This window comes from Hyaena hyaena, unplaced genomic scaffold, assembly GCF_003009895.1.
Source record: "Hyaena hyaena isolate Hyena2069 unplaced genomic scaffold, ASM300989v1 scaffold_247, whole genome shotgun sequence".
NCBI lineage: Eukaryota > Metazoa > Chordata > Mammalia > Carnivora > Hyaenidae > Hyaena > Hyaena hyaena.
Window position 1 is genome coordinate 714,613 of NW_024080879.1, and position 17,486 is coordinate 732,098.

The 17,486-nt window shown below is 40.7% G+C and overlaps 1 protein-coding gene across 2 annotated transcripts in view; it reads left to right on the forward strand.

The window, feature by feature from the left end:
• DERA (deoxyribose-phosphate aldolase) overlaps positions 1-17,486 on the forward strand; it is a 125,949-nt gene continuing 108,463 nt past the window's right edge. For both annotated transcript variants that reach the window (XR_005530574.1, XM_039244648.1), the window contains exon 1: positions 1-95. Coding sequence is in view for 1 of the 2 variants with exons in the window: in XM_039244648.1 (XP_039100579.1) it covers positions 65-95 (31 nt within the window). In the remaining variant the exon portion in view is untranslated. The remainder of the gene's footprint in view (positions 96-17,486) is intronic.

Consider the following 17,486-nt stretch of genomic DNA (forward strand, 5'->3'; position numbering starts at 1 on the left):
GGAAGGGCAGGGAGGAGGCGAGCCGGGCGCCGAGGAGCCGGCGAGCGCCGCCGTCGCCCGCGCCATGTCCGCGCGCAGCTTGGGCACGGAGCTGGGTAAGGCCCCGCGGGTCGTCCCCGCCCGTCTCCCCCGCCCTCCGCCGCACGCGGGCCTCGCCGCCGCCGGGGGCCCTGGCGTCGGCCGCCGGGGGCGCTGGACGGGGCGGGAAGGGGTGGCGCCGGGTCCGCACGCACCCTGGGCGAAGGCCGATCTGGAGACGTAAAACTCTCGCGCGCATTGGCACCCAGGCCTTATGTTATAAGCGGGAGACAGCAGAGGATTCGACTCTCATCTTCCAACTTAATTCCTTCACCGTCTAGCTTTCTGGTCGCGAAGAGCAAAACCAAACCTAAAGCCAAAAATACCCCCGCAAAAATCTCAAAACGAAAAAGAACCCAAACAAAACAAGATAAAAACCTTCTGTGCCCACTCGATAGAATCCCTGTCCGATTTGAGGCCGGATTGCCGCAGATCATTTTAACACAGCTGCATCCCCAGACGGCATGCTGGTGGGAAAGTTGTCAGGTCTCTGTACTGTAAAACTTCCTGTAAATTGTGCATGATTTTAGAGGTACAAAGATTTGTAAGAGAACCTGAGTTATTTCGGTGGTTTTCATTTTATTGCTGTTATCAGATATTACTGGGTGAAACATTTGATTTCCCAAAATGTGAAAAATTGATAATTCAAACCGTGGCCAAACCACGATCTGAGCCAAAGGTGCAGGATCTCCGTTTAAGTATGGTGGCTAAGATACCTGTATCCTGGATCTTCACTTTAGCTTGTGTGACTTGAGGCAAATTACTTAATCACTCTGTGCTTAAATTTCTTAATCTGTAAAATGGTTGTAATAGTACTTTATAGGGCCGTTTGGAGATCGAATGAGAGGATGCAAAGTGTTTGGTATGTTGTGGTTACCTAGTAAGTGTTAACGAATAGGAGTAGTGTATAGAATTGCGTTTTTAGAGGTTAATTTTCTGAAAATTAGCTATGATTCTATATAACATATAAAGTACTTTTTTATTTTCTCTAAAAGTGACTGTTCTAATTAAACAGTCTAGACTAAAAGAGGTAGTCCATAAATTTTGTTAAATCATTAGCGTGTGTCTTTGTAAAGACATTTGATTTCTTCATCAAATTGATCTTCCTTTAGTCATTGCCCTTTAGAAGATTACGTCTTATTCATTTATTTGTTTGTTTATTGTTTATTTGTCTTAGAGAGACAGAGCATGAGTGGAGGAGGCACAGTAAGAGAGAGAGACACAGAATCCAAAGCAGGCTGCGAGCTGTCAGCACAGGGCCCAAAGTGGGGCTCATAACTCTGGAATCCTGACATCGTGACCTGAGCCGAAGTCCCACGCTTAACTGACTGAGCCACCCAGGCACCCCAGAAGATTATGTTTTATTTATTTATTATTTAAAAAAATCTTTTTTTAATGTTTTATTTATTTTTAGGAGAGAGAGAGAGACAGTGTGAGCAGGGGAGGGTCAGAGAGAGAGGGAGTCACAGACTGAAACAGGCTCCAGGCTCCGAGCTGGCAGTCAGCACAGAGCCCGACGCGGGGCTCGAACCCACGAACCGCGAGATCATGACCTAAGCGAAAGTCGGACGCTTAACCGACTAAGCCACCCAGGCGCCCCAGAAGATTATGTTTTAAACTCTAGTTGTATCTCTGAAATGTGGACTTGAGTAATAAAGGAAGAGCCAGAGAGATGGTGGATGGGGTATAGGGATGGAGTGTAGGTCTTACTTTGGTATCTTCAAGGATATGGGTCTCTTAACTTTGTACAGATCACGGATACAACATTATTTTTCCAAAACTTAAATGTTTATTTATTTTTCTTTCAAGAAATACTATTAAGACTTTCTTAACTTGGAAGAATTCCCATCACTTCCATACATTTGTTGGAAAGTAAAAGACAACAAATTGCTATGGAGCACCTGGGTAGCTCAGTTGATGAAGAATCTGACTCTTGATTTTGGCTCAAGTCATGATATTGGGGTTAGTGAGTTCAAGCCCCACGTTGGGCTACATGGTGACGGCGTGAAGCCTGTTTGGGATTCTCTCTCTCCCTCTCTCTCTCTCTCTCCCCCGCCCTTCCCTCACATGTTCGCTTGTGCTCTCTCTCTGTCACCTCTCTTCTCCCATCAAAATAAATAGACTTTAAAAAATCCAAAAAAACCCCCAAACAATTGTTATGTAGAATAATAGTATATGTAATTTTTAGGTAACTATTTAAAGGATCATAGTTTTGTTTTATTCTCTTTGTTTAAATAAAACCAGATATATTTCAAGGATTTTTTTCCTTCACTGATATTAATCATTAATCCAGACAGAAATTTAACCTAAAATGTAAAATAAGTTATTTGAATTATTTATGTACCGGGGAAAAAAATCATTCAGTATTAATTTATGCTGCATATTAACTAATGCCTTTTATAGTTTTCTAATTAAAGGTCTTTTTAAATGAACACTGTCACTTTTTTAAAGAAAGTAACTTTTATTCTCTTATTACAAAAGAAATGCATGTTTATTGTAAAAATTTTAGAGAATACAATTAGCACAAAAAAACTAAAATCATTACTAATCTAATCACTTATTTATATTTTAGTGTATACACTTTTAGTTAATAGATTTTTTTTTTTAATTAATAGGCTCATTTGACACTGAACCTGGCCCTTGTGCTAAAACCCTTTAGGGAAAACATTCCTTTATCATGGCATTTAGACACATAAAAGAAAGAACAAATCCTCCAACTTTAATGTTAGGTTTTATATCAGTGTTTGGTGGTCAGTGCTATGTACTTAAGGTATTTTATACTTAAAACATTTATTTCTGATTTTCTGTAACTCAAACATGAGGGTAAAAAAACGTTTTCTTTGGACCATGTTTGCCCTAAGTGTGTTAAGTGACAGCTGTCCCTTCATAAAAACTTGACCAGTTTGGAGTTAGAAGGGAAAATCCTCTAAATCTGGGCCTGGTATCAAGTAGTCCATGGTTCTGGCCAAGTTACTTGTTTTGTTTCCAACTAGGTCAGTGGTTCTCAAAGTTTGCTTCGTAGACTAGCTGTGTTGACGTTAGATGAGAGCTTATTAGAAATGCAAATTCTTTTTTTAAATGTTTTATTTATTTCTGAGAGAGAGAGAGAGAGAGAGAGAGAGAGAGACTGTGAGCAGGGGAGGGTCAGAGAGAGAGGGAGACACAGAATCTGAAACAGGCTCCAGGCTCTGAGCTCTCAGCACAGAGCCTGACATGGGGCTTGAACCCACGCACTGTGAGATCATAACCTGAGCCAAAGTCGGACGTGTAAGGGACTGAGCCACCCAGGCGCCCCTAGAAATGCAAATTCTAGGGCCCCATTAAGATCTTCTTTTTTTGATCTTGCATTTCTTTTTTTTTCTTTCCACTTTTTTTTTTTTTTTGCTGTATTTTAATTTACATCCAAGTTAGTTAGTGTATAGTGCAATAATGATTTCAGGAGTAGATTCCAGTGATCCATCCCTCTATGTATAACACCCAGTGCTCATCTCAACAAGTGCCCTCCTTAATGCCCATCCCAAATGTAGCCCATCCCCGTACCCACAACTCCTCCATCAACCCTCAATTTATTCTCTGTATTTAAGAGTCTATTTTGTCCCCCTCCCTGTTTTTATATTATTTTTGCTTCCCTTCCCTTATGTTCATCTGTTTTGTGTCTTCTGCATATGAGTGAAGTCATATATTTGTCTTTTTCTGACTAATTTCCCTTAGCATAATACCCTCTAGTTCCCTCCACATAGTTGCAAATGGCAAGATTTCATTCTTTTTGATTGCCGAGTAATACTCCATTGTCTGTATATACCACCTCTTTATCCACTCATCTGTCAGTGGACATTTGAGGCCCCACTGAGATCTTCATGAATCAGAAGCTCTGGGGTGGGGCTGGACATTCTGAGATTTAAGAACTCCTCTGGATGGTTCATAAACACTCAAGTTTGAGAACCACATAGTGCTGGGGAGCGCTTCTGGCCCATTCTATTCAAATGGACCTGTGTCTTTCTCTTTATTCTCCTCGAGGGCTGCAGAGTTTCGCCTGATATTTAGGTACAGCAAGGGCAGTGATCTTTCTTTTTGTTCACTGATGTGTCTCAGGCACCTACAATAGCGCCCACCACACCAGAAGCCCTCCAGCAATCTGTTCAATGAACAGATGAATTTAGAACTACTTGCTTGGCAGAACTGGGGCATCTGCCTGGGCCTCTCTTTGTCGGCAGGCGCTGGTGGGTGTACACCTCCCTCTTTTCTGAGTATCATTAAAGTTTAAGTTTGCTTTGTCTCAAGAGGCTTAGGAACCGTGTTGACAGTCTGACTTTCTTTCAAAAGTGAATTTCTTTGGCGACATCTGGAAAGTGGGGGTATTGTATTCAGTGGCTTCTAAGACCTTTCCACTCTGTGCATCTGTCAGCTCTTGTGCACAGAAAGAAAATTTTCAAATATTTCAAATAGCTGATATCTGAAAATCAGTAGGAAAAACCTACTGAAAACTGATTTTTAATTTGGGGGAATGGGGACTAGTCTATGGACTTTCTCTAGTGCGTTAACAAGAGATTGTTTTAGGCATATATCCACAATTGGAATGATCAGGGACCATGATTACGGAGGAATGTAGAGATTACTTTTCTCCGTGGAGGCTTTTCTGTGGTGCGAATCAGAACAAACCGAAAGGGCGACTTACTTATTTAAGACATAGATAAAGGAGATTAGCTTTGGCTAGTTGCCAAACCAAGAACCATAATAGGTTGTTGTATATTACGAAGCACGTTTATTCATTCAGAAAGTAGTTAGTTGTTGGGTATGAATTGTGTACTGGGTAGTATTACCCTAGATACAAGATGTACCTGCTTTCAAAGACCTACATCTGATTCAGGAGCTGGGCATCAAGCTGAGTCTACAATTAAAATAATTGCAAATGTGGTAAGCAATTATTTTTCATTTATTTTTGTCTGTTTAAGAAATTAGATAGATGTACCTAAACTGTACCTTAAATGGATTGTGATAACCAAGGGCTCTCTGCCCTCTTCTGTTATAATTTTTATTTTCACTTTAAAAACTTAGATATCTAAGTGTCAGGGATGTAGGGAGCTCATTTTTGCCACTCCTGCTAAAGTGTAATTTTGGTGTAGAATGTAGATTTCGGAAATGGTGATTTTCCATTGCAAAGTTATCTTAAAAACACTTTAAAAAAAGTATTTGGAATGAAATTTCATTTATTTATGTACTTATAAAGGTTTATGTATTTGTTTTGAGAGAGAGTGAGAGAGGGAGCATGCGCAGGGGAGGGCAGAGAGAGGGAGAGACAGAATCCCAAGCAGGCTCTACGCTGTCATCACAGAGCCTGATGTGGGGCTGGAACTCACCAACCGTGAGATCATGACCTGAGCTGAAACCAAGAGTCGGATGCTTAACCTGCTGAGCCACCCAGGAGCCCTTGGAATGAAATTTTAAATCTTAAAGTTAGATAATGCACAGGATGCTTAAGAATATTCTTGGGGCGCCTGGGTGGCTTAGTCGGTTAAGCGTCCGACTTTCGCTTAGGTCATGATCTCGCGGTTCGTGGGTTCGAGCCCTGCATCGGGCTCTGTGCTAACTGCCAGCTCAGAGCCTGGAGCCTGTTTCAGAGTCTGTGTCTCCCTCTCTCTCTGACCCTCCCCTGTTCACGCTGTCTCTCTCTCTCTCTCTCTCTCTCCTAGAAATAAATAAAAATACTAAAAAAAAAAAAAAGAATATTCTTTATTTAAGACCAGCCATGTGCCAGACACTGCCTAGATGCTAGGAACAAAGATCGTGGTTAACATGGAACGTTAGCTATGTGCCAGGCACTATGCTAAATACTTTTTGCATTGTCTCAATTAGTCTTCACAACAGCCCTGTGAAGATTCTGTGCCTTTTTTACAGATGTGCAAACTGAGGTACAGAGAGGTTTAAGTATTTTGCCAAAAACCAGTTAGGCAGAGCTTACACAGAGCTCATGTGGCAGAGCCAGAATTCAACTTTGGGTGGTTTGATGCTAACGCAGTATGCTTAACCACCACACTTTGTCTCCTGGTGCCAACGGGGGACCAGAGAAGGCAAGTCAACAGTTGGTGAATAATTTTAATGTGACTCTCTAAGGTTTGCTTGTGTCTTTGTGAAAGCTTTTTGTTTTCTTACCATAATCCACATTTTTTTACCTTTTTATCTCTTTTTTTAAAAGTAGGCTCTGTGCCCAAAGTGGGGCTTGAATTCATGACCCCGAGATGAAATGTCATAGGCTATATAGATTGAGCTGGCCAGGCACCCCATAATCCACATTTCAACCATTGCAATTTGTTTCAGAGAAGATGAAGTTTTATCTTGAGAGAGAATGGAAATATCCAATCTTTGGTAGATTAGGAGAGTAGTTTCAGATGTTATTGAGTCAGAAATTTTATGGGATGACATGTTAAAAGCAGCCTTCCTTGGGGAATTCCTGATGTAGATGTGCTGATGTGCCTCAGTGTGTCTTAGGGTGGGGACCTGGGAATGATCGCCAAGTGATCAGAGGAAAGGGGTTTTAGTTTTTAAAATTTCTTTCTCTTGTCTCTTTGTATTTTTTCATTTTTTGTTATTTTAGAGTGTGTGTGCAAGTGGGGGAGAGGGGCAGAGGGAGAAAGAGAGAATCTCAAGCAGGTTCCATGCTCAGCGTAGAGCCTGAGGGGGAGATGACTTTTTTGTTTTTTGGATTCTAAGTCTGAGGCCTCTATAGTTTCCTAAGAACTGGAAATCTCTTTAGTTGTAAACAAGGCAAACAGTTTAAGGAGCCTATAGATTTCAGGTGATAAATGACCTTTCAAGAATTTTATTTATTTATTTATTTATTTATTTATTTAGACAGAAGGGCATTAAAGTTTGTCTTTGAGTCACAAAAGTCAGAGAAAATGTAGGGTAGCATATTTTTACTAGGTGGCATGTAAAATTTGACTGTAGTTCAGCTTAGGTAAGGATAGAATTTTTTTTTAAGTTTATTTATTTTGAGAGAGAGAGAGCAAACGCAAGCACAAGCAGGGGAGGGACAGAGAGACAGGGAGACAGAGGATCCAAGTAGGCTTTGTGCTATCAGCACAAATGCAGGACTAGAACCTCTGAGATCATGACTGAGCTGAAGTTGGACGCTTAACCGACTGAGCAACCCAGGCACCCCTAGAATTTAAAAAATTACAGATTTCTGCAGGGAATGGCCCAAGTGGAGTTAACTTGAGTTTTTTTCTTTTTCTTTCTTTCTTTCTTTTTTTTTTTAACATTCTGTAATGTTATGTATCTTTGGCAGGGCTATCACGGGAAAGATGCTGTGTTCTTCTTGTTGCGTCCTATAAGGGAGCACATAATTTGGATTTGTCTCATGGATGATGTTCATTTTGATCACTGGGTTAAGGTAGTATCTGCTAGCCTTCCCACAGTAACGTTACTTGTTAACCTTTGTAATTCAGTATATGTGCTGCCGAAGAGAGCACTAACCTTTGTAATTCAAATGTATTTTATAGGGTGATACTTTGAAACAATTTAAATATCTTGTTCCTCGGCAAACTTCCAATTTCTGTTTGCTTATTAATATTAGTATGTATTTGAAGTTTCCTATTTTCCCAGTGAGTTGTAATTGTTCCTTTTATTTAATATTCAGATTGTTCCAGGTTTTGTGAATAATAGAAGAGTCCCTTCAACTTAGTTCTGTCTCTTTTAGACACGACCATTACTTTTTTTATAAAACTTTTTTAAATGTTTATTTTTGAGAGAGAGAGACAGACAGACAGACAGAACCTGAGTGAGGGAGGGGCAGAGGGAGAGGGAGACACAGAATCCAAAGCAGGCTCCAGTTTCCGAGTATCAGTACAGAGCCTGACACGGGGCTTGAACTCACGAACCGCGACATCATGACCTAAGCCGAAATCAGATGCTTAACTGAGCCACCCAGGCTCCCCTACATGACCATTACATTTAAGTCCTTCTGTATTTTCTGGCTTCACAAGTTATTCCAGGCTTATTTTATACTTTCCCTGCCATAGCACAAGAGCCAGCTATTTCTCCAAGGAGTGTTTCTTTTGGTGGATAGTGGTATTTAGAAGCCAAGATCTGAGTACGTGGTATGCTCATGGTAAATGGAGTGTCCCTGTTCCCAAGCCTCCTGTTTGGCAGAGCTGGTGAATGTACGTACTAACACACACACTCTTACATCTATCTGTATCTCTCTTTATAATGAGAACCTTGCTTATTTCCCCCTACCCCCTGACTTCTGCCATCCCCAAACAACGATCAGAAAAAGAAAGGGAAGAAGGGACCAGAATAAATTTTTGTTTGTTTGATTTTTTTTCAGTTTATCAAGAGAATCTTTTTTTTTTTTTTTTACAGATAGTTTATTGTCAAATTGGTTTCCATATAACGTTAACCCAGTGCTCATCCCCACAAGTGCCCTCCTCCATGCCCATCCCCCCTCCCCCCCACATCCATCAGTCCTCAGTTTGTTTCTCAGCATTCAGGAGTCTCTCATGTTTTGCCTCTCCCCCTTTCCCCCACCATTTCCCCCCTTCTTCTCCCCCTTGTTCCTCAGTTAAGTTCCTCCTAATCCTCCTATACGTGCAAACATATGATATTTGTCCTTCTCTGCCTGACTTATTTCGCTCAGCATAACACCCTCAAGGTCCATCCACGTTGCTACACATGGCCAGATTTCATGGTTTCTCATTGCCATGTAGTATTCCATGGTGTAGATAAACCACATCTTCTTGATCCATTCGTCCATTGATGGACACTTAGGCTCTTTCCATGTTTTGGCTATTGTGGAGAGTGCTGCTATGAACATTGGGGTACGTGTGCTCCTATGCCTCAGCATTTCTGTATCCCTTGGGTAAATTCCTAGCAGTGCTATTGCTGGGTCATAGGGGAGTTCTAGTGTTAGTTTCCTGAGGAACCTCCACACTGTTTTCCAGAGGGGCTGCACCAGTTTGCATTCCCACCAACAGTGTAGGAGGGTGCCCGTTTCTCCACATCCTCACCAGCATCTCGAGTTCTCTGATTTGCTCATTTTAGCCACTCTGACTGCCGTGAGGTGGTATCTCAGTGTGGTTTTGTTTTGTATTTCCCTGATGAGGAGGGATGCTGAGCATCGTTTCATGTGTCTGTTGGCCACCTGGATGTCCTCTTTGGAGAAGTGTCTGTTCATGTCTTCTGCCCATTTCTTCACTGGGTTGTTTGTTTTTCAGGTGTGGAGTTTGGTGAGTTCCTTATAGATTTTGGATATTAACCCTTTATCTGATATGTCATTTGCAACTATCTTTTCCCATTCCGTTGGTTGCATATGTTTGTTTTATTTTTGAGACAGAGAGAGAGAGAGAGCATGAGTAGGGGAGGGGCAGGGAGAGAGGGAGACACAGAATCTGAAGCAGGCTCCAGGCTCTGAGCTGCCGGCACAGAACCTGCTGGCAGGGCTTGACCCCTTGAACCGTGAGATCATGACCTGAGCCAAAGTCGGATGTTTAACCGACTGAGCCACCCAGGCACCCCCAGAATAAATTTTTAAAATTTATTTTTAGGTATTATAACTTCATACAGTTTTTAAAAAAACAAACTGTGGAGTGCCCACTGTTCCTGGCACTTGGTGCTGGATGCTTATGGTAATAGCTAGGATACCAGTGTTAGCATTACCTGTTCTCTGATCTCCCTTGAGCTCACCGTTAGCTAAAGGAGTTAGTTATGTAAATCATTACAGAGAAGTAGTCAGATTAGAAAGATACAGAACAATTCACAGACAGTTCGGGGAGGTTTTTGGTAAAGGACATTTTTGACAGGGAGTAGTTTCTGTGAAGGAACTGAGTAAAACCAGCTCGGCATGCTTCATTAACTACAGGAACCCAATTTTTAGATTTCTAGTGTAATCTCATTTTGTAATGGCTAAGAGTCCTATTTTAGTGGAGAAAGAAGAAAGCACGCCTTATCCTATGTATAAAATACACAGTGAATGTAATGATTCTCCTTTATGAATGCTAACTTTGATTTTACCTCATAAGTCTTTTACTGTTTGCTTGTAAGTGGGATGATGAGGCTATCTTTTATTATTCTGAGACTGTTCTGATAAATAGCGAAAAACCCTATAAAGTATAATTTGGGTTGGTCATATAATTAAATAATTAAAAGTCCTCCATGGTACCTCCTAAGTTAAAAAAAATTTTTAGAGCATCTAAGCCCTGTAGATTTTAATTGTTAGGAAGGAAGACAAACTTCAAGCGCTCACTTAAAACGGGATGCCTGTGCCAGGAAAGAAAGACTGGTAAATAGGACAGCAGAGAGAGCCCTTGAGGATGCGATTTAAACATGTCACTAGAAATTGTTTAAGTGGAGAGCTCTGGCCCTTTTAAAACACTGTCTGTCACTTGAGGATTGGGTCACCTTGAGATGTGTTCATCTTTGAGTTAAAGGCATAAAAAGGCACTTTGAAATTTTTCAGTTAACTTTGGTGTGTGCGGTGTGTGTGTCCACGGACGCGCCTCTCGTCAGCCCGCCTCAGCTGTGAGTCAGTCCCCTGGAAACCAAAGTGCTTGCAAGAGAAGGATAAATGTTTCATCTCCGCTCCAGCAAACTATACAGAATTTTTAAAATGCTGAGACACTGGCTGCAACTTCTGACTCTCTTTGAGGAGTCAGGCCTTCCTCCCCTAAAGCAAAGTCTGAGATGAGAGCAGCTTCTGGTAATTACTTCTAAAAAGGTGCCACTTAACTGGTGCTTTGGTTCTTTAGGAATGTGGTTAATGATGTCAGGATTGTGGTCCGTAATAGCTGGTAAAAATATCCAATTTAACTACTCTTGTAATCCAGATTTGGATAAACTTTTCTTTTTTTTTTTTATTTATTTATTTATTTATTTTTTTTTTTTTACAAATAGTTTATTGTCAAATTAGTTTCTACATAACACTCAGTGCTCATCCCCAAAGTGCCCTCCTCCATGCCCATCCCCCCCTCCCCCCCACATCCATCAGTCCTCAGTTTTTGTCAGCATTCAAGAGTCTCTCATGGTTTGCCTCTCTCCCTTTCCCCCACCATTTCCGCCCTTCTTCTCCCGCTTGTTCCTCCGTCAAGTTCCTCCTAATCCTCCTATACGTGCAAACATATGATATTTGTCCTTCTCTGCCTCACTTATTTCGCTCAGCATAACACCCTCAAGGTCCATTGGATAAACTTTTCAACTGAACACCTACTGGTCACATTCCTGCCCCCATGGCCAGAAGGCAGGAGTGTGTGTGTGTGTGTGTGTGTGTGTGTGATTTCATTCAAGTGTAGAAGAGTTGACACCAAACTAGGTATCTGCATGCTTAAGGTATACACCCCATATCTCCAATGTAGAGATCCTTGAATGAGCATTTCTGAGCCCCTCAGTAGCTATAACTTCCATTGTAGGGGGAGGAGCCCAGGAATCTGCATTTTCAGAAGCTCCCCAGAGGGTTCCTGTGAACACTTCACATTCAGAACCCTGCAGTAAATTGTAGAGTGACCCAGATTAGAGATTCACAGAATCTTCAATTACTATATATTATTTTTGACAAATTCTTTTTCTGTCACTTTTACCTTTAATTTCTTTATCATATTTTTTATATTTGGTTTGCAAAGTTTCTGTAAGCAAATTTGAGGAGAAATTAGCCTTTTATTTTTTGATTCCAAGAACTGAAGAGATGTGTTAAAAAGAGAATGAAAGAATATTGGAAAAATCAGGAGAGTTGGGCAGTAAAGGAGGTGCATATAACCGAAAAGTGCATTGTGGCCGAAAAGGAGCCTATTTCATTCAAATAATGCCAGTGACTAATGGGAAATATAAGCGCTCTGCGTGGCAATTTTGGAAATTCACATGATTGTATCTTCTCCATGGTTTCGGACACTGGAGGGACAGACCCTAAAGATTTCTCATTGCCTGTAGATGTGAGATGGTCCAACAGAAAGAGAGATTTGGCTAATTTTCTTTTTTTCTTTTTTTAATGTTTTATTTATTTCTGAGAGAGAGAAAGAGAGAGAGAGAGAGAGACAACATGAGCAGGGGAGGGTCATAGAAAGAGGGAGATACAGAATCTGAAGCAGGCTCCAGGCTCTGAGCTAGCTGTCAGCACAGAGCGCAACGCGGGGCTGGAACCCATGAACGGTGAGATCCTGACCTGAGCCGAAGTCAGATGCTTAACCAACTGAGCCATCCAGGCGCCCTGATTTGGCTAATTTTCTAGTGGAAAAAGAAAAGAACATATTCATGTTTCCTTCGAGATTATTAATTAGTTTGCGTTGCGGATTCAGTGGGAAGGTAGGTTGTGATAATTATGTTTGTTTTGGCAAAGTAGCTCAAGCTCTGTATGTTTTGATGTTTTAGGGGAGATTTTTCTTTCCCTTCAGTATGCAGGGAGAAACCTCAATGTGTCTGATAGTTTCCAAAGAAGAAACAATAAACATAGATGAGTCTTCTAGCTTTATAAGCAGAGTTTATTTTCCTGGTTTTTTTTTTTTTCAACTTTTGACTCTTTAGGTTGTAATCATTATTATAATCTCAAATTCTTTCATTCAGCAGGCGTGTGTGTGTGTGTGTGTGTGTGTGTGTGTGTGTGTAGAGTACAGACTCAGTACTCTCCATGTCTCTGTGAAAGAGACGAACAGTGGAAGTTAGGAGGCCCTGTCCTTGAGAAACTTCCCTTAAACTAAAATATCACTGGGGAAACACACTGCCATACACAAAGCAAATTTTGCTCGTCAGCAGGATATGCAGCTGCCCTGTTTTAAAGGATGAACCAGTCAACACTATTCTTAACCTTTAGAGAAGCATTTTAAAATACTGTGGGAAATATGTTCACGTAGGCAAAGATCTAATATGGATTTCTTTCCTTTTTTTCTTTTTTAAAGATCTAATATGGGTTTCTATGCGTGAAAACATCTCCACAGATCTGGATCCAGGAAGAAAAAAAAAATCACAGTTTCAGTCTGTAGATGAACACTATGATGGATTGTCGTGTTGCCTTAGTGATTACATAATATAGAGAAACTGTGTGACATAGTGAGTAGCGTGTAGAGTCTAGACAATAGGCATCGATGCTAACAGTGCTGAAGATGTCCCAGAGAAAAGCAGAGAGTTCTCTCTGCTTCCAAAAGAAAGTAAAGAAAGTTAAATCGTTTTGGTGCTTGCCAATAGTTACTTGTACGGAGCGAGTTGAAATTCGGTATCCAGTGAGAAGAATGAAGGGATCTGTACTTGGCCATGTATGCTTCCTTGAATGCATTGTGGCTTATTTGGGAAGAATACAGGATCGGGACCTGAGCATTTTGTCCTACCTCAGCTTCTGGCCCTGTGATCTTGGGCAGGGGACTTCAGTGTACTGGCTTGTACTTTCCAAACCTGTGAAACAGATACGTGATAATGGGGTTGGGGACGGGCAGGCTACGCATGTGTCACTGTACCTTCTGCTCAATTTTGCTGTGAACCTAAAACTTCCCTAAGAAATGAAGTCTGTTTAAAAAATAAAACAAAAAGCAGACACATGACCTCTGAGAGACCCTCTAGTTCTGAACTTCTTTGAGTCTTCTGATCATTGCTTAGAATTACTGTTGTGTAGAATTGTAGGTCCATGATATTCCTTGTGCTTGGAATTCATACCTTTTTATGGCCCCTCTGGCCGTCACAGTCCTCTCTGGCTTCTGAGGCTCTAAGTTCCAGTGATTGGTGTACATTCCCCCTCGCCCCTTTCTCTGATGGTTGAACATGATTGCATATATAACGATATATTTTCTTTCTCTCTAGAAGTTTCATGAGCATACATCTTGACTTCATAAATCTTTATGTAGACAGAGCCTTTTATTTTGTATTTATTTCTCTGCATGGCAGAGTATTGATTATAGTTTCACTGTTTCTTCCATAAAAAATGTCTTGTGGATTCACCCCTTTCTCTTTTCTTTTATTCCTCAGCTTGCCTTGTTCTATCACACACCTAAATCACAATAGTGGCCTTGTTGCTGACTTCTCCACCTCTGGTCTGTCTTATCTGCCCCAGGAAAATCTCTATTTGGTTAAACATTTTCCTGTTGTTTGTTCACACAGAACGAATTATATTTATTTTCTCAGGTTTGCTTTTTTTTGCTATTTTGTTTTTTTGGGTTCTTTAAGATGTACTTCCATTTCATGTGAAATATATACTCTGAAACTAATGTAGTCACTGTCTTTAGTCAAAGGAAATACTTCATGGGGGCAGCCAAATAGTGCTGTCAGGAAGTGGTGGATGGATTTAGCCGGGTGGGAATTCTCACAGGACTAGAAATAGAAATGTCTGTTAAATTCTGTAAAACTGTATGTCATATAGTTGAATTGATTAAATGTCTTTCACTTTAATGATTGTTAACAGCATTCTAGAAATAATTTGGGTTTGGAATCATAGACACCTGTGTTTGAATCTTAGCCCTGACAAGTCATTTCGTCTCTTTGAGTTTCAGTTTCCTCATCTGTAAAATGGACCCAATGCCTATGTGGTGGAGTTATGTCCGTATTCAATGAGAAATATAGTTAGATCACCTTAACTTGATGATTGACTAATAGATGGTAACCATTATTCCAGTAATCTTCCCCAAATACTGCTTTCATTATTTTATCTCCTCTATGAAGACTCTTTGTCTCCTCTGCTGGACTGTTCATCACTCACCTGCCGTCGTCCTCGGTGCCTTCTCGCATGGTACCTACTGATTTCTGTCTTGTGTTTGTACGCTGTAGTGATACTTTATTAATAACCTGCTTGAGAGTAGGAACTGTGTTTGTTAGGTCTCTGTATCCCTTCTTCCACGTAGAAGAGTATTTTTCATAATGTAAGTAATTTATTATTATCAGTGTTTATTAAATGAATGAATGGAGAAGAAGCATTGTGCCTTTTCTAGGAACTTACTAGAAAAACCACTGTAGTGGCTTTTTATTGCCTGTTGTGCCAAGTCCAACACTTCTGCTCTTTCTTTCTCTGAGGATCCTGGGTCATTTGTTACCTCTACCCGCCTCTGCCCTTTGAGGTCAAGCTTGACCCTCTACCCCCTCATGAACACTTGTTCATCGTGTTTAATAGAGGTCTGTTAACAATTATTTTGATTTTTTTCTTTACAAGTTTTCTTCCCAATTTGTTCACATTTTCCTTAATACCAAGTACAATACCTACTATGTAAGAGGCATACCTATCTGTGAATTTTGGAGAATGGATCATTGTGGAATGATTAAAAAGTTTAAAACTCAGGTCAGCTGGGATGAAATTTTCCGAAAATTAAGTATCTTTATTATTTTTACATCAGTTTTTAAATAAATTTTTTAACATTTATTTATTTATTTTTATTTTATTTATTTTTGAGAGAGAGAGAGAGAGAGACAGCATGAGCAGGGGAGGGTCAGAGAGAGAGGGAGGTACAGAATCTGAAACAGGCTCCAGGCGCTGAGCTGGCAGTCAGCACAGAGCCCGATGTGGGGCTCAAACCCACAAACCACGAGATCATGACCTGAGCCGAAGTCGGACGCTCAACCGACTGAGCCACTCAGGCGCCCGTAACATTTATTTATTTTTAAGAGAGACAGAGAGAATGCAGGGGAAGGGCAGACACACACACACACACACACACACACACAGAATCCGAAACAGGCTCTAGGCTCTGAGCTGTCAGCACAGAGCCTGATGTGGGACTTGAACCCATGAACCCTGAGATCATGACCTGAGCTGAAGTCAGAAGCTCAACTGACTGAGCCACCCAGGTGCCCCCAAATTAAGTATCTTTAAAAGATGTTTTTGTCTAGGGGCATCTGGGTAGCTCAGTGGGTTAAGCATCCGACTCTTGATCTCACAGTTTGTGAGTTTGAGCCCCACATCGGGCTCCATGCTGACAGTGTGGAGCCTGCCTGGGATTCCCCCTCTCTCCCTTTCTTTCTCTGTCCTTCCCTGCCATGCGCACATGCTCTGTCTCTCAAAATAAATAAATATTAAAAAAATGTGTTTTTTAAAGGTAATGCACAATCATAGAAGTTTTTGAAAATTCATAAATACAAAGAAGGAAATAAAAACTGCCCAGTATTGTCTCATGGAGCAGAACTCTGAAGGCTTAGTCCCTGTCTGAGGAAGAGTACACGGAGTAGAACTGAATAGTTTTTGGAGACCTGGAGGATTATCATTACAAGCATGTAAGTCCTTGTAAGTACTCAGTACTGTAAGTACTCAATAAATATGATGGGCTTGTAGGCCTTTTAGAACCACTTCCCTCAGGTAGGTGGCCAGGCTTCTCTGCTCTTTTGGTTTTCTGAATGCATTTTTGATACACTTTTACATTTCTCTCCTGTGATCACTCTTCTGTTGTAGAGATTTCTACCTTCGGATTTGCTGTTTCCAATATGCTTGAAACAAGAGCATCAAGGTTACTGGAAATGTGAATAAACTGAGAGCAAGAGGGTTCTGGGTGGAGGTTCTAGCAGCTTTCTGTAGTTGGGATTCTGCAAGAGAATTAAGTCTTACTGACCCAAGGCATCCATTACATATCCTGAAATGACTTCTCCCTGATGTTTCTAGAAGGGTACTAATTCTCCATCTGAAGGAATGAGAACATAGTCATTCAAATAATTTTTTTGTTCTCTGGTTCAGATGAGGAACCCCATCTGAGAAATGCTGTTAGGGCTCCCCTGATGAGTCATGTGCCTAAACGCCATCTGTCGATGCTGTAAAATCCCTCTTCACAGGTCAAAGCCCTTTCCTTTACTCAGGCTTTGATTCTTGGCATCATGCCAGAAAGGTAAAGTTGATGCCTGCCTGTGTGTGTGTGTTTGTTTGTTTGTTTGTTTAAAGCAATAGTTAACTGTTATGTCATCAGTTCTATATTGGGCTCCTGGAGGATACTTAATAATTATATATTGATGGACCAATTGATTCTTCGTAACTTTTTAATTATGAAGGTTTTCAAACATGCACAAAATGGAGACATTAGTGTGTTGAACTCACGTACCTGTCCCCCAGTTTCAGTAGAAATCCGTTTTGCCACACTTGCATTACTAGCCTTCATTTTTTGCTGTAGTGTCTTAAATTCAAAATGAAATCATGCCATTTTGCCTCTGCTACCTTGATATTTATCTCTAGAAAAACATTCTGTTGTTACAAAACTATTTGATTGTTATCATGCTAACAAAATTAAAATCTATTGACTCAAAAGATTTTGAAAGGGAAATGGTCTTGGTTTCATGAAGACAGTAATGTAAATATTAGGATAAAAGTTAATATTTATTGAATACTTAAAATGTGCAAGGCATTGTGCAAAGTACAGGGAGTGGCCTGTACTTTACTTTTCCCAACAATTTATGTAGTCAGTATTGTTTTCATCCTGATTTTGCATATGAGGGGACTGGATTTTGAGAGGTAAGGGATCTTGCCTGTAGCCATACAT